The sequence below is a fragment of the Octopus sinensis genome, linkage group LG7 (assembly GCF_006345805.1).
Source record: "Octopus sinensis linkage group LG7, ASM634580v1, whole genome shotgun sequence".
In the NCBI taxonomy this organism is placed as follows: domain Eukaryota; kingdom Metazoa; phylum Mollusca; class Cephalopoda; order Octopoda; family Octopodidae; genus Octopus; species Octopus sinensis.
Window position 1 is genome coordinate 92673885 of NC_043003.1, and position 18756 is coordinate 92692640.

An 18756-nucleotide genomic window follows, 5' to 3' on the forward strand; every position below is an offset into this window, starting at 1 on the left:
TATGTCAGCGATTTAGGTTCCTTATGCCATAAGGAACAACGTGATACTGGAACTAGATACTATATTGACACCTAAAACGCATGAATCGGCCGCTGAGATATATATATAGGAATTGTAAATAGGAATTCCAACCACGTTTCGTGGTTTTCTACCTATATATATATATATATATATATATATATATATGAGAGAGAGAGAGAGAGAGGGGGGGGAGCGCCACGAAACGTGGTTGAAATTCCTATTTACATACATACATATGTATGTATGTATACACACACACACTCATGGGTAGATATCGGATTAACCTCTACTTTTCCATGCTTGCATGGATCAGACAGAATTCGTTTAGACAGTTTTAGTAAAATCAGTTATCGTCTCTGTCGCAAACCCTCACCTGTTTTCAGACAAGGTAATAATACCCCATGACTGGATACGTTTTCATGGAAGATTGGAAACGAATTGCACCGCTTGTACGACGGGGAAACTCGTTTGCAGATGCACTAACACGCATACGCACTCGCACACACACACAAAGTAATGGGCTTCTTTCAGTTTCTAATACCCAAAGCTTTTGGTTTACCCAATGTTATAGTAGAAGATACTTGCCCAAGGTGTCATGCAGTGAAGCTAAACCTGAATTCACGTAGTTGAGAAGTAAACTTCTTACATATATATATATATATATCATCGTGATCACCGTGACTGACCAGGCTATCAGATGTTGCTATACATCGCTGGTCACAATGCGCTTTGCATTGTTTTTAGCCTTCAAATGACGCCACCCCGCTGGCTAAGAGAGCAGGCCAACAGAAGAAAGAGTGAGAGAAAGTTGTGGCGAAAGAGTACAGCAGGGATCCCTCCCCCTGCTGGAGCCTCACGGAACTTTAGGTGTTTTTGCTCAATTGAAACCGCGATCCTTCGACCATGTGTCCGGTACCCTAACCACTGGGCCATTGCGCCTCCACACACTGATGTTGCATTTATGATTGCAATATTATAGTGTTACTGAGCAAAAACATTACATTTCTCGTTCCTCCTGTCTACTCAACTGGCAAAAATGAGTGACCCTGCAACAGACTAGCATTTCATCCCGGTGTATATGTGGCATGCCATGGGATCCAGAAAACAAGCCTTACGTGCCTGTGTCTTGGGAGGGATCCTTCATTTTTTTTTTTTAATGCATTTGTGTGTGTATTTACTTGCTCAGTCTTGGAACAGGTAGAAACTATGAACTTTAAAGGCCCTCCAAGACTGGTGACCTTCTTGCTGTTAATGTGTTTAAACTGTTGCAAGTCAACTCCTGCAGTAAAGACATTAATGAGGAGAAGATGCCAGAGGATTGGTGTTCTAGGGAGGAAGAACAGAATATAGTGTTTGGATCAGGGTCAAAGGGAGGAGTGCAACAAGTGTGACATGATGTGGAGAGACAAGTAGTTCAAGGGTACCTGAGTGGTGAAAGTATGAGACTAGTCAGTTCCAAGTAACAGGAGCCATTATGGAGCACTCCGTCGGTTATGATGACGAGGGTCCCAGCTGATACGATCAACGGAACAGCCTGCTCATGAAATTAACGTGCAAGTGACTGAGCAATCCACAGACATGTGTACCCCTAACGTAGCTCTCAGGGAGATTCAGTGTGACACAGAGTGTGACAAGGCTGGCTCTTTGAAATACAGGTACTACTCATTTTTGCCAGCTGAGTGGACTGGAGCAACGTGAAATAAAGTGTCTTGCTCAAGGACACAACGCGTCGCCAGGGATTGAACTCACGACCTTACAATCATGAGCCGAATGCCCCAACCACTATGCCATGCGCCTTCACAACAGAGGCCATTATAGTAGCAATAGAAAGGACAAAGAGAACACACAGCATGCCTGTAGACCAGAGGCTGGAACATATTGAATGTTAATCAGTTGATTGACCCTTTTCTGTATGTTTTACAAGATGTCTGTATGCATAGTAGCAAAGGCACTGTTCCACATGTGGAAGCAGTACTCCACTATGGGCCACACTTGTGTTTTGTAGTATCAGTGTCTGTTGGAGACTAAAATGTTTTCTGGTTTGGATCTGCTTGCGTCAAGAAAGATCCACAGAAATAGTAAGATCCAGCATTCAAACCAAATGTGAGATCTCTTGCAAAGCATCACTCATAGGCGTAGGAGTGGTTGTGTGGTAAGTAGCTTGCTCACCAACCACATGGTTCCAGGTTCAGTCCCACTGCGTGGCACTTTGGGCAAGTGTTTTCTGCTATAACCTCAGGCTGATCAAAGCTTTGTGAGTGGATTTGGTAGACAGAAACTGTAAGAAGCCTATCGTATATGTGTGTGTGTGTGTGTTTGTCTTCCCAACATTGCTTGACAACCAATGCTGGTGTGTTTACATCCCTGTAACTTAGCGGTTCGGCAAAAGAGACCAATAGAATAAGTCCCGGGGTCAATTTGCTCAACTAAAGGTGGTGCTCCAGCATGGCTATTGTCAAATGACTGAAACAAGTAAATGAGTATGTTTATTAGCTGAGATATGAGAGCAGTAAAGCCTACATGTAAGAAGTTCTGATAAAAGATTTGCATGCCAGACATTGTTGAGGGTTTTGCTATCTGATGTTACAATATTGCCATGACTGAATTTTTCTTAACCCTTTTGTTAACCATATTTTTGTTGAAGTACACAGCCATTGTTTCATTTAGTTTTGAATATGATGAAGAATTTAGTAAAATAACTTTGTCATTATTTATCTGGTGTTTGGAACATAAATTAACATGAAAGTTTAGTGGAAAGTTTTAGTTTATGTTACTTTAAGCCTTTCGTTACCGTATTTCTGTTGAGATGTTCTGTGTTTCTTTCAATTACTTTAAATATAGCAAATAATTTAGTAAAATAACTTTATCATTCAGCTAGTGTTAGGAACATAAATTGTGACTAAGGTTTGGTGGAAGAGTTTAATTCAAAACTTATGAAAACAAGACATTTGTACTCAGAGCCAGAGTCGGTTTCAGCCGGGTTGGTAACGAAAGGGTTAAAACAGGAAGTTTGATTGATAGGATCAGGAGCAGTTTTTGACTGATTGTTATCAAACGGGTTAGAGCAAACACCCACTGGTGAATGTAGAACTCTAGTGAATTTGGTTCTTTGGAAGCTATACTTGTAGTCACTGGGGAGAGAGAGAGATTTCAGTTGACAAGAGAACATCATTGTCAATGGTTGTCTCCATGACCTTAAAGATGTTGAAGTGAGAATAATGATAAGATAGTTGGCCCGGACCATAGAAGTTGTTTTCTTTGCAATGAGACCCATCGTGGTATACTTCCAACTGTCAAAGTATATCTTCCATAGACAACGAGGAATTAGTATGGTGAGTTTAGGATTAAGTTCTGGAGTGCAGTGTTAGTAGATAGATAAAAATGGTTCCTACAGTGGTCTCTATAACCACCACCTTCACAGGAATATTGGAATTACATAAATTATAAACAAGAGTCTTTGGAATGATGCACTGGGTTTATGGTTTCTTCTTATAAATTGTCCCTGTTATTATGTTGTGCCGTCTTGTCTTTTCAGTAATGTACATGTAGAAATCACATTATTATGTTTGTGCTTGAACGAATTGCCATGTTTAAATGGCTTCTGAATTGCTGGCCTCTGTGTGATCAATTGTGACTGCCCACGACTACAACTGTATGCAGAATTTATTTCATTTACTAGTGGGTACCTGTGGAAAAAGCACAAATCATTAATGTTCAGTTTAATTGTTAATTACCTGAGGCAAACATTATTTTAAGTTATATATTCAATAAAAGACTATATCTTTTACTTGTTTCACTACCTGGACTATGGCTGGGACATCACCTTAAAGGGTTTTAGTAGAACAAATCAACTCCATTACTTATTTTTAAAGACCATTACTTATACTATAAGTTTCTTTGGCAGCACTGCTAAGTTACAGGGACATAAACAAGCCAACACCAGTTATCAAGCACATATATGTATGTTTGTGTGTATGTATGTATATATATATATATATGTGTGTGTATGTATATATATATATACACACACACGCACACACATATATATATATATATATATATATATATATATATGTCAGGTCGCTCTAGAGTGCTACTGGTAACATGTATTCCAGTACAACCTGTTGCATGGTCGGGTTGTCGGTGACTAAACTGACAACCCCACCAGGCTCGCTTGGTGAGGAGGGTGTTGTTGGACACCCTGTGGGAGGAAAAATAAGACCCATCAAAGGGCGGATGAACTCCTGAACAGTCAACGACCATCCAATAAAATGTCGGCCTGTCCACCCAGCCAGTGGGATCATGTCATCTTATGGCTAAACCAGAATATATATATATATATACACGCAGTAATCTTTTGCCATATTACAGTTCACTTATGGTGGTTTATTGTTTAAGCTTATATCGATTCCTCCGTGGTGTTGTTTTGCATTTATAATAAAACTAGCACTATGACCCAGCGTTGCCGAGTCATAGTGCTAGTGCATGCATATACAGCTGTGTGCATGCGCACATACACGCGAGTACTGTCCAAATCTCCGACCAATCACATACAGCTAGCTGGCATTCAATTGGCGTATCAAGTTTCGGGCATTTTGATTGGGTTTTGGATAGAAAATTCACAAAAAAGTCACTTCTATTGATTTTTTAATGGCTTTGCAGGGTGACTGGGGAAATGTAAAGATGTGCGCGACCACCCTTGGACAGTTTTGAATGACCATACAAAGTGAGAGCCCTCTAACTGAAAAATTGTGGATTTGTATAAAGGACACACACAGACATTTTGCCGTTTATATATATAGAGATAAACATATACAAATTATAAAAATAGTTTCAAAAATTATACAGTACAGTACTGTTTCAACATCGCAGATTTTCACTTATCACAGGGGTTTTGGAACGTAACACCCACAATAATCAAGTGATTACTTTGTGTGTGTGTGTGTATATATATATATATATATCCTTTATCTTTTACTTGTTTCAGTCATTAAACTGTGACCATAATGGGACATTGCCTTGAAGGATTTTAGTCAAATGAAACTTATTCTATCAGCCTCTTTTGCCAAACTGCTAAGTTACAGGGATGTAAACACACCAACACTGGTTGTCAAGTGATGGTGGTGGAGTTCAAACACCAACGCAAAGACATACACAGACAAACACAGATGGGCTTCTTTCAGTTTCTGTCTTCCAAATCTACTCACAAGGCTTTGGTTGGCCCAAGCCCAAGGTGCCAATCAGTGAGACTGAACCTGGAACTATATATATATATATATCATCATCATCATCATCATCGATAAACGTTTGTTTTCCATGCTGGCATGGGTTATGTTATTATTTATAAAAAGTAACATGTCTTTTATTCAATTAATCCCTTTCAATGCTAATTACCTTAAGTAATTAAACTAAATATTTATGATTCATGCACTTTCCACAGGTACCCTCCAGTACATGAAATAGATCAGCCTCAATGAATTCTATCTGACCCATGCAAGCATGGAAAAGTTGAAAAGTATATGTTAAAATAATGATGAGTGCTGCAGCATGGCCTCAGCTCTCAAGCTAACGCTAATAAAGTAAGGATGTATATATATATACACACATATATACTCTTTTACATGTTTCAGTCATTTGACTGCGGCCATGCTGGAGCACCACCTTTAGTCAAAGAAATCAACCCCAGGACTTATTCTTTGTAAGCCTAGTACTTATTCTATTGGTCTCTTTTGCCAAACTGGTAAGTTCCGGGGTCATAAACACACCAACATCAGTTGTCAAGCAGTGGTCGTGGGGGAGGGGGACAGACACAAAGACACGCACATAAATATATATATGCACAACAGGCTTCTTTCAGTTTCCGTTTACCAAATCCACTCACAGGACTTCAGTCGGTCTGAGGCTGTAGTAGAAGACACTTGACCAAGGTGCCACACAGGACTGAACCCAGAACCATGTGGTTGGAAACCAATCTCCTTACCACACAGCCACACCTGTTGCTTATATATATATATATATATATATATATATATATATTCAAAATGTGACCGCGTGTGTACCGTTGGCGATTTTTTTCCTCTGTCTTCCCTTCTCTGGATCTTTCCTTCTCCTATGTTTCTGATGAAGAGCTCTGCTCGAAACGTTAAACCCTCCTTCTTTCCTGAGCGTCCAATAATACTATATTTGTTCCACGTCCTCGCGTTGTTGTGTTTTTTTGTGCTTTCTTGTTTGGATTAACTATATATATATATATATATATATATATATATATATATGTATATATATATTAAGGTGGTGCCCTAGCATGGCCACAGTCAAATGACTAAAACAAGTATAAGAGTATATATATATATATCCCATTTAAACATTGGCCAATTAAACTTATATAAATTCCGGTCAGTAGTACACTAACTAGAGACATGCACTTTCCAAGAAATATATAGTGAAACTTACAATTCTTCTAATTTAATCTTGATATTTCTGTGAAAGTCAGACAGGGTGAAAGTACCCTAGCAGATAATGCTTTTGATATTTATGTCAAAGGTGCAGGCAATCACAGAGGGAGAGTGGGATAGAGATTCACTGCTAATTATATTAGGTTAACCAATCCCAGTAATTTTCAGTAAAAGTCAGCTGTACTCTATATTTGTTGATGAATCACATTTCAGTCTATGTACCATGCCTGCTGATTGGTCTCATGACTGATTCAAACTGTGTTCACACAATGAACTGTCAATAAGATTTGGAAAGAGACATCTTTTGTATTGGTTTTCATACTTGTCACTTTCTTGTATGGAAGTTCTGAGTTCAACCTACCACTCATTAGAAATGTAGTCTGACTTGGTGTAATCCTATTGCTGATAGTAGTCTCGTTTCATTCTCTAACCTAGGGGGTTCTCGACCATTTTTTACCCCTTTGATTATTTTATTCTCGTGGACCCCCATAATTATGATGTTTAACCTTTTAACATTCAGATTTTTCTATCAAATATAATGTCTAAAATTAATCATGTATTATGCTGTAGCTTTGAGATTTCAATGATAAGGCAGCAAGCTGGCAGAAACGTTAGCATGCTGGGCAAAATGCTTAGCAGTATTTCATCTGCCGCTACGTTCTGAGTTCAAATTCCGCCGAGGTCGATTTTTGCCTTTCATCCTTTTGGGGCCAATTAAATAGGTACCAGTTAAGCACTGGGGTCGATATAATCGACTTAATCCGTTTGTCTGTCCTTGTTTGTCCTCTCTGTGTTTAGCCCCTTGTGGGTAGTGAAGAAATAGGTATTCCGTCTGTCTTTATTGTCTGAGTTCGAATTCTACTGAGGTTGCCTTTCATCCTTTCGGGTCGATAAATTAAGTACCAGTTGTGTACTGGTGTCAATCTAATTGACTAGCTCCCTCCCCAAAAATTTTCGGGCCTGGAATTGTATTCCCTTCTGACCTTGTGCCCTCCTTTTGAAAAATTCCTGGGATCATGCCTGGCACATCCCTACTCAAATTCACTGTGCTTTCTCCTGTGTTTTTTATGGGAAAAATAGTTTCAGTTCACAAACATTTCGGGTGGTAAATTTGTTGACTGAAGTTCTCATGTATTGGCTAAAAGACAAAGGATATAAATGTAGAACTTTCTTTTCTCAGTCAGGCAAACTAATAAGGTACAGTTTTGCAATTTGCTCTTGGGACAACACAATGGCTTTTGGGAAATTTACCCATCCAATTAATTTCAGTCATCATGTCTGTTTAATTAAATATAACAAAGGCATGTGGCCTAAGGGTTAGGGTGTTCATATCTTGATTGTAAGATCCTAGGTTCAATTCAGGTAGGTGATTCATTGTGTCCTTAAGCTAAGTACTTCATGTCACATTATTCCAATCTACTCGACTATAATGAGTATCCGCCAAGTGCTGGTGCAGTCCTTTATCTTGTCTGCCATCTGTCACATCCTGGATGTTATACTGGGGTTAAGAATGAGGAGTCCTAGAGAGTGCCTATGCCTATTTTTAGGAGCTGTGACTACATAAGTATCAAAAACAATGAAAGTGTAGTACTTGCAAATGATGCCTGGCTGTATTTGAATTAAAATACATCAAATTTCTTTTTATAGAAATATGTTCAATCTAATAATAAAATCCTAGCTAAGAAAGAGCTTTTTCAATTAATGTACTTTTTTCTGTTTGAAAATGCATTCAAATTCTTGTTACAAGGCACTTCATTTTCATGTTGTATGATCTTGGTAAACAAAAAGCTTGTTCATACAATATCAATTGTTTCTTGTTCTTTGTGTGACAGTGTCTTGGTTTCTTGCTGTTCAGTGAACAAGGAAATTTGTCATGTTTGGAAATATGTGGTTGTTGGCATCATGAAGGGCATCTGGCCACAGAGAACTGTACCTCAATGTAACCTTGTTTGACACATCCAAACAGAAAGCAGACATTAAACTGATGATGATAGTGGTGATGATGATTATGTGTTAAAGAAATATGTTCAGGAAAGTGTTAGTGACCAGACAGACAAAAAAAACTATTATGCAATTCACATAAATTAATGTTTTCAGAATGTGTTGAGGGCTTGGATAGCAACTTCCTCATGCTATACAGAAGGCTTTCTGTTGCAACATGTCTGCAATATATGTGATTTAAGTGTGGACTGACAATATCCAAAAAGAAAATGAAAGAAGCAAAATTATATTTAAAATGGATACAAAGTTCTTCTGAATTTACTTGAATAATAGTTAATAGTCAGAATTAAAATTAGAAAATATATTTTCATCTTTTTCTTGTTTCAATGTTAGAACTGTGGCCATACTGGGGCACCGCCTTGAAGTGTTTAGTCAAATAAATCAATCCCAATACTTATGTTTTAAAGTATTTGGGAACCCATAATATGTGTTGGTGTTATGAATAAAACCAATCAATTAAAAGAATTTCAATCATACCCGCCTTAATTGAGATATTCATCATTAAAGTTAACAATTCTAGCACCTGCACTCAAACAATCATCACAACTTCTGGTTTTGCTACCAATAGCAAAATTGGTGCATGATGTCACAATACACCAGTTTCAAAATGGGTCATACAAGCGATGGGAGCATGTCATCCCTTCTTCAGTGCATATTGGCCTTCGTTTGTCTTTTGAAGAGTCATCTTTTGACGACACCAATGATGAAGTCCAACATATTGCACCATATTGATTTGAACCAGAAAAATTAAATTTGGAAGAATCCAATTCATCATTACTGACCACTGACCATGATAACGAAGATGAACCTAGATTAGGAAACACTGACTGGTATGGGTGTATAAATGTTCCTAATGTTAATCAAAATTTTTTAAATGACCAAATATTTCAGGGCGTACTGGATTTTCTTTTCACCAGCACTTGTGATGAGTCATATTTAATTTTTCTTTTTAATCTTTTAGCTTGAAGTAAAAAGAAATGCATATGAAACTTTACCAGGCCTCTGTGACTGATGGGAGGGAGGAAGACTTGACTTAAGTACTTGTAACAAAATAGACTTCACTACTTGGTGTCTTTGACACCTAAATTAGTAGAGGTGAACCAGTAGGAGATAGAATGGATCTACCACAAAAGGACTACTATAAAAGTTCAAGTGTCAAAACAATTTCATTTTTAAAACATGTCATCGTTTAACGTCCGCTTTCCATGCTAACATGGGTTGGACGAATGACTGAGGGCTGGCGAACCAGATGGCTGCACCAGGCTTCAATCTTGATCTGGCAGAGTTTCTACAGCTGGATGCCCTTCCTAACGTCAACCACTCTGAGAGTGTAGTGGGTGCTTTTACGTGCCAGTCAGGCGGTACTGGCAACAACCTCGCTCGAATCTTTTACACATGCCACCGGCACAGGTGCCAGTAAGGCGATGCTGGTAAAGATCACGCTTGAATGGAGTCTTTTATGTGCCACCGGCATGGAGGCCAGATAGCCGCTCTGGCAACAATTATGCTCGGATGGTGCTCTTAATACCCTACTAGCACGGGACTCGAGTGCCAGTAAGGCGATGCTGGTAACGATCACGCTCAAATGGTGCCTTTTAAATGCCACTGGCACGGAAGCTGGTTAGCCGCTCTGTCAACAATCACACTCATATGGTGCTCTTTGCACCCCGCTAGCAGTCGTCGAATTTGATTTTGATTTGTGAAAAATCTAGGAAGCTCTATGGTATGGGCAGTGGTTTGAGGCAAATTTGATTGTTATTTCTAGGAGGTCAAGCAGCTATGTGGAGACTTTCACATTCTCTTGTCTCATGGACTGACAATCAGTTTATAGCTAAGGAGTCTGTGCTATTGTGATGTAAGCATCTTAGCCACATACACAGAGTAGCACTAGTAATAATATATGATCAACTGATCTACTGCTATATCAGCTGGGACAGATATTCAAACTCACTTTTTTCAGTTAACCAAATATTAGAATACCATTCATTTACGTTTGTATTCACAGCTTGTTGAGTCAATTAAATATTGAACTCTATTTTTTTAAGATGAGTATTGTGGTTTGCTTGAAGTGTTGTGATACACAAGTAAAATAACAAATATTGATGACAGCTATTGATGAAAAGGGATTGTGAAACAACCTTTACCTCTTTAGCACAAAATATTCTGTTTTTGTTCAAACTACCCAGATGTGGTCTCTCGCACCAACCCAACAATGTTGTTCTAAAAATAAACCGTCTCATCTTGAAAATCTCAAAACTGCAAAATAATGAATGATTAATTCAAAACAGAGTGAATAAATAAGCATTAGACAGAATAATCTGAATGCTAAAAGGTTTATATATTTCAGGCATAAAGGCCCATCGTCAGAAGTGAATTGCTTGGAAATACAAGTTTATGCAGTTCCTGCTTGAATCAGCTTTGCAGGATGAGGGACCTTTGTGCCTGAAATATATTAACTCTTAAGCGTTTAAACCAGCCATATCTGGTACAAATATTCTGCCTGTCTTATGTTCAAACTGACCATATCCAGCCTCTCTCACCTACCCTACAATATCATTCTAAAAATAAACAATCGCATCAATAAAATCTTGAAGCTATGAGACAATGTGTGGTTAATTCGAAACAATGTGAATAAATAAGCATTATACAGTGATCGAAGACCGGCTGTGATAACTGAATATCCGCGAAATAGGGACACCATATTTACAGTATTTATTTAACAAGTATTTGGACTTTTAAAACCCTCCCCGTACTGTTAACAACCCACCCATTACAGTAGTCTATTAATAACAAGGACAACTGTTAAGCAATAACACTTTAGATTTTAAAAAATAAAGATTGTTACTGTTACACAGGCCAGATTACTAAATAGAAAGCTGTGATTCATTGTCTCTCTCCATTGCACCAATCACAGCCCGTCATAAGTTTAAATATCCCTGTACATGCTTTTTTCCTATTTTACGCTTGTTTTGTTGTTCCTAGACTAGGAAGTAATATTTATTATTAATATTTTAATGGATTTAATGAAAAAAGTTTAGGCGTTCATATATATATATATATTTTTAAAATCCGCAATAGTTGAACCGCGAAGTAGCAAGAGCTCACTGTATTTGACAGAGAAATTAAAATGTTTGAGTGCTATGGTTAATTAACTTTTCTTTTTCACATTATTACAAGCTCTCTGTCTTCGTTATTATTTGTTTTACTTCTGTATTTCATTTTAAAATCTTGTTTCAAGTAAATGTGGGTTGATGGTTCATAAAATATGTGTCAATTATTGTTTAACTTAAGGTCAACATGTGATCAAGCAAAAATAAACAGAGGCAAGCCTTCGTTGCTATTTAGATATAATGTGTCTCAGTCATTACTGTGCAATGTGTTGTTCCCTTTTGATACTGACCATTCCTAGTTCTATAATAGAAACTTTCTATTTTAAACCTTTAGCATTCAAGCCAGCCATATCCAGCCCAAATATTCTATCTGCTTTTATTTTTTGTTTGTTCAAACTGGCCAGGTTCAAACTGGCCTCTTACACCTACTCTACAATGTCATTCTAAAAATAAACAATCGTGTCATTGCAATCTCAAAACACTGCGATAATTCACAATTAATTAAAACCAATGTGAATGAATAAGCATTACATTTAACAGAATAATCTGAAGTCTAAAGAGTTAAAGTGATCTGAATTAAAACCTTCCATCAAAATTTTATATCAATTTATTATCCAGACATCAGCTTAATTATGACAATTATTTTCTAAATTCTTCATTATTCTAGAACTTAAAAGGCAGTGTGTTTTGACAGAAATATGGTAACAAAAGGGTTAAGACATTGTGGTCTAAGCACAACCACATGTGAAGACTCCTTCATTGGCACAAGTATCAGTTAGCATAGTGTAGTAATGCTATTTTGAGACAAATAAACCTTATGCTGACATTTTCATGGTTAACTATAATTCTTGCCTACCCTTGTAATACAATGTAAGGAAAGCACCCCCACTCCACACAGGTTGTAATACAACATAAGGAAAACACCTCTGCTGCACTACATGTTTCAACAGAGCCAGCTTATGATACATCATCACCTCATCATTTAGCGTCCGCTTTCCATGCTAGCATGGGTTGGACGGTTCAACTGGGGTCTGGGAAGCCAGAAGGCTGCACCAGGCCCAGTCTGATCTGGCAATGTTTCTACAGCTGAATGCCCTTCCTAACGTCAACCACTCTGTGAGTGTAGTGGGTGCTTTTTACTTGCCACCAGCACAGGTGCCAGACGGGGTTGGCAAACGGCCACGGACGGATGGTGCTTTTTACGTGCCACTGGCATGGAGGCCAGTTAGGGCGGCGCTGGCAACGGCCACGGTCAGGTGGTGCGGGGGCCAGGCAAAGCTGGCAACGGCCATGATCGGATGGTGCTTTTTATGTGCCACCGGCACGGAGGCCAGTCGGGGCGGCGCTGGCAACGGCCACGATGATACATAAATACATATCAAGGAAAAGAGGAAACAAAAAATTAAAGTCATGGGTTGTGTATGTTTTAGAACACTGAACTTTACTAAGATATATCAACTTATTACAGACCTTGGCCTGAGTATTATGTATCTGTTTCTACCCAGCCTATACCAGCATCGACTTAAGATAAACAAACACAGACTAGTGGTTGTTTTTCTGTTGTCATCATCTTCATCATCATCATCATCATCATCATAAAGTATCCACCTCTTTAAACACATTTCCAGCTTAATTTCAAGCATGTCAACAGTTAAATGACCTGAATTTTAAGATATAAATTCTATATTGTAGCTATTGACCTATTAAAATAGCAACAGAAACTATTATAGACTTTAAAAAACCGGAAATCCTTTGGACTTGTCTGTAATTATTGCTATCACATGTTGATTTGATTGCTAGCACTTTAAGTCTGTCACAATTATTGTTATTATACTTACGAAGTATGTTTTTATGAAGTGTGTCACTGACAAGAATCATTTATGAGATTTCCTTTGGTAATAAATATTGATTTAATTTCATTAGGCATCAGGTCAGTTTTTGTAAGGAATGGAGAACAGGTTCCATCTCCCAGTATGTTACCTGTCTTGCTAGAATTTATTTTATTGTCCCTAGGAGGATGAAAGATAAAGCCAGTACCAGTGGGGTTAGAATTCAGAACTTAAAAAGAGGAAACTGAGCATGTGATAAAGGTAACAAGCTAGCAGAACCATTAGCATTGCCTATGTTCTAAGTTCAAATTCTGTCAGTCAACTTTGCTTTTCATACTTTTCAATATTATTGTTTGCCTTATTGCATCACCAAACATTATTATTCTATTTATATGTGAAATAAACAGCTTAGAAATCATAAAAAACATGACAAAATGACAATAAAATATTTCATTGCACTAATTAATTACATCTTTTTAATCAAGAACAGATTAGACAATGAAAACATTTTCCCATTCCTTCCTCTTCCATACAATCTGGATTGTCTGTCTTAGCTGTCTACACTATTATAATTTTTCATTGCCATCTTTTAACACCCACTCTTCCATGCTTGCATAGGTATGATGAAGTTTTATTGAGGTGTATTTTCTACAGCTGGATGCTCTTCCTGTTGCCAAACCTCACTTGACCAGACGTATGTCTTCATGGAAGATTGGGGTGTGAAAGGCACCACTTGCATGACAGTGACATTCGGTTACAGCTATCTTATGAAGTTAATCAAGGCTAGGAGACAGTAACACACACACACACGCACGCTATGGGCCTCTTTCTGTCTCCATCTGCCAAATCCACTCACAAAGCTTCAGTTGGTCCATAAAGTGCCACATAGTGGGGCTGAACTCAGGTCCATATGTTTTGGAAGCAAACTTCTTGCATTATCTCCAATCACCTGTCAACTAGCGAGTGCATTTTATCATGGCAATAGCAGAGATCTTATTACGTGTTCCATATAAGACTGAAATCTTCTCTAGTCTATATTGTCACTGTTTTTCTTTTTAAAGAATATATGACCAAGAGAGAGGGTGAATGGAGAGAGAGAGAAAAGGAGAATGGTGGTTGCGGTGGTGGTGGTGACCAAGCAAGTGAATACAAGGAATTTGAATGAGTGAGATAAGTAAGCAGAATGTGTATACATAGGTATACATGTGTAGAATACATCCCCACTTTTGGCACTATTTTGTTAATAAACAGTACGAACTGTGTCTAAAGTATATATGTATTACTACGCTGAATGTTGACAGTTCGTGTAACATGTAAAGCAAATAAACACGTAAAACAATAACAATGCCTTCATTTGAGTTGTCTATCACCCATCAAGAATGAAACTACACATAACATGGTGGCAGTGATGGGATACACATAGATATGAATGTGTAACACAGAATAATAACAATGGGCACAGGAAGTAATAGAAGAGAGACGGTGATAGCTTTGTGTTGATGGTTAGCAAAGAGACCAGACCGAAAACTGGCATGAACAATGTAATGGGATAGTAATAAAGGCTGATGGTGGTAAAAGAGAATGAGAGTATAGCAATAGAGGTGACCTATGATAGGTGAGAGTGGTAGATGTCAAAAAGGAGTCAGAAGGGGAAAGAGAATGATGATGATTGGTGGTAATGTAGAGTGATTGTAGTGGAGGAGGCGGAGTACATGAATATGGTTAGAACAGTCAGCATAATTCATTAGTCAAGCTAGAAAAGGTGCAGTAACAGGAGTGATGTCAGAAAAGAGGCAAAGTGCTAAAGAGTGAAGGAAGAGAGGTAGATTGATAAGGGGAATAATCAAGGGATTAAACACAGACAGATCAAATGTATTTCTAACAAATAATCTCTTATATAAAATCTGTTCTGTCTGTCTGTGTGGTGCTTCTCGGATCTCGGGCATCCTCCATCCGATTGTGCTCAAATTTGATATGTAGATACCGATGGTATCAGGGCATGTATAAGTCTTGAAAAAATTACAAAAATCAATTCCAGGTGAGAATGCGATCGATAAAGCCGTGGGAAATTGTTTTTCTTTGGAATGGAAAGAAAGTCTGTCTTTATTTCTTCTTTTGCTGGTGTCTCAAATTTAGGTTAAATCAGTGTTTCTCAAAGGGGAGGCCTATGGGATGATCAGACAAGTTGTTTTGAGAAATTTTGGTTTAAATGTTTGACAACTCAGCACCGTCCATTAGACGGTGGGAGGGGGTGCGTTTTGCTCGTAACAATAATGATAAAAGAAAAGTCACATGACTATGGTTGCTACAATTCAAACAAGTATCAAAATTTGAAGGTCACTAAATAGGGTTGGTAGTATGGGAAAACATAAAATCCTAAATACTGCTTTTGTAATGATGACACTTAAAAGAGCAGTATTGCAAAATGGTTTTCCAAAAGCACTTAAAGTATTAGTTGTTTAAGATGTCTTTCCAAAAAAACACTTGATACAGTTTTTACAGGATGTTTTTTTAAAAAAAAAAATTAATCATTTGATCATTCATATTTTAATCATTAATCATTAATCCTTTTAATCATTAATTATTCATATTTTAATTCTTCTTACTCTTTCTGTTATGGTTTGGTTGTACATCTGTCAAGTTCTGAATGGAGGAGGAAGAAATGGGAATATGTTTTCATTGTCTAATCTGTTCTTGATTAAAAAGATGTAATTAATTAGTGCAATGAAATATTTTATTGTCATTTTTGTCATGTTTTTTATGATTTCTAAGCCGTTTATTTCACATATAAATAGAATGATAATGTTTGGTGATGCAACAAGGCAAACAATAATATTGAAAAGTATGAAAAGCAAAGTTGACCGACAGAATTTGAACTTAGAACATAAGCAATGCTAATGGTTCTGCTAGCTTGTTACCTTCATCAAAAGAATACTGCTAAGCATTTTGTTTGATGTTCTAGCCAAATTTTTTGTGGAAGAGACTGGCAGAATTGTTAGTGTAACAGTCAAAATACCTTGTATTATTTGTTCTGGCTATGTATGTTCAGAGTTCAAAATTCCACTGGTGTCAATAAAATAAAGTGCCAGCCAAGTATGGATATCAATTTAATTGACGAGATCCTCTCCACATATTTATGAACTTGTGCAGCTGTTAAAAACTATTATTTTACATATTATATAGTGTGTTTGTGTATCGTGGCACTCTGTTGGTTATGATGATGAGGGTTCCAGTTAATCCGATCAACGGAACAGCCTGCTCCTGAAATTAATGTGCAAGTGGCTGAAGCACTCCACAGACAAGTGTACCCTTAACATAGTTCTCAGGGAGATTCAGCATGACACAGAGTGTGAGAAAGTTGTGGTGAAAGAATACAGAGGGTTCAACCCCACTGCTGGGGCCTCGTGGAGCTTTTAGGTGTTTTTGCTCAATAAACACTCACAACGCCCGGTCTGGGAATTGAAACTGCAATCTTTCAATCACGAGTCCATTGCACCTCCACAGATATATATATTGTCATAACTAATAAAGATTTTGTTGCTTAATCATATGTCAAAATAAGAATATTATGATATGACATGCTAAATTTACTTATGTACTCTTTTGTTTTTCTATTTCCAGCTGCTTCTATGTCGGCCTACATTGGTGAGTTTCATATCTGGCTACAAAGTTGACACAAATATAGAATTTAAGAAATCCAAAGTTCCTTTAGCATTCCACACTGCTCAAGGATCCGGGCCTCCTCTTGTGTTAATGCTTGGCTGGATGTTTGCTCGCAGTCACCATCTGACGAAATACAGCAACATTTACTGCAGTAAAGGCTTTGATGTGTTAGAGATCAGTGTAAACCCTCTACAAGTTCTTGTACCTAGTCGAGCACAAGGTTTTGTTGAAAAGATTTTTGGTATTTTAGAAAAAGAAGACTATATAAATAAACCTATTATTGTGCATGGATTCTCAGTGGGTGGTTACATTTATGGGGAAATGCTTGTGAAAATGGATAAAGAACCAAAGAAACTTGCAGCTCTCGGTAAACGTATTGTTGGTCAGGTTTTTGACAGTCCAGTAGATAAAGATCGAGTGGCATATGGTATGTCAGTAAATATTGGAAAAAATTATTTTTCTCAGAGACTAATCTTCCATCTATTAAACCAATACTTGAAAATCTTCAAAAAATCTGTGTCTGACCATTTTTCTAAAGCCAACCAGGCTTTCATACAAAATGCACGAAGGATTCCTACTCTCTTATTATATTCATATAAAGATTCTATTGCAAACCCTGAAGTGATTGAGAGTACTATATCTTTGTGGGAAAATGACGGAATTCCTGTCCTTTACAAGTCTTGGAATGATACCAAACATGTTAGCCACTTGCAGAAATATCCTGAAGAATATATTGAGATTTTATTAACTTTCTTGGACCGTTTGCCTCTAATCTGTGATTCAAATGACAATTGTAAAACTGATGAGGCAGATGATATACCAGCTCGTTCGTCCACTTCATTACATTGATATTATTCTCCTTAGATTATTCAACAACCACTTCAAGATATTCTTTACAAAATATCACTTATTTACAAAGTACTTTATTCTGTTGATATGACATTGATTTTACAAAGTATTAGTACTACAGATATATCAGTCTTTACAAAATACTTATTTTACACTTTTTTTTTCTACTGGTATCACATAGTACTTTACAAAGTATGTTTGTTCTTCAGATGTATTATTATCTCTATGAAATATTCATTTGACAGCTATCTCACTTGTCTACTGCAAGCAGTTTCTAAATCATGGCCCAATTAGTATTATTATATTAATAATATTCCTTTTGAAACACAAAGATATCAATTGGACACCAAATGGCAATGGATGGCAGAAACATAGAATGATAGATTAAATGCCTTATAATATTTAGTTACATCTCTTTACATTCTGAGTTCAAGTCTTGCCAAGTTGAACTTTTATTTTTCACTCTTAAAATAAGTACCACTTACATACTAAGGCCAAAATTGATCAAATGAATACCCTCTCAAAACATTTCTGGCTTTTGTACCATTTTTAGAAATTACTGTTTTTATTATTATTATTGTAATGACAAGAATTTTTGGAGCATCAAACATTATGCATTGTGGTATTTAGTCACAGCTCTTTCCATTCTGAGTTTAAATTCCACCAAGGATGATTTTATCTTTTGTCCTTCCTGGTCAACAAAATAAAGTACCAGTCAAGTACTGGGGTAGATTTAATTGACTAACCCTTTTCCCTAAAATTTCTGGCCTTGTGCCTATGTTAGAAACAATTATCATTATTATTATTATATGATTATTATTATTAATA

At 37.2% G+C, this 18756-nt stretch overlaps 1 protein-coding gene across 1 annotated transcript in view; it reads left to right on the forward strand.

The window, feature by feature from the left end:
- LOC115213992 (transmembrane protein 53-like) overlaps positions 1-18502 on the forward strand; it is a 20326-nt gene extending 1824 nt beyond the window's left edge. The window contains exon 2 of the mRNA XM_029783002.2: positions 17038-18502. Within this exon, the coding sequence (XP_029638862.1) occupies positions 17038-17928 (891 nt within the window). The 3' untranslated portion in view covers positions 17929-18502. The remainder of the gene's footprint in view (positions 1-17037) is intronic.
- Positions 18503-18756: the final 254 nt, after the last annotated feature.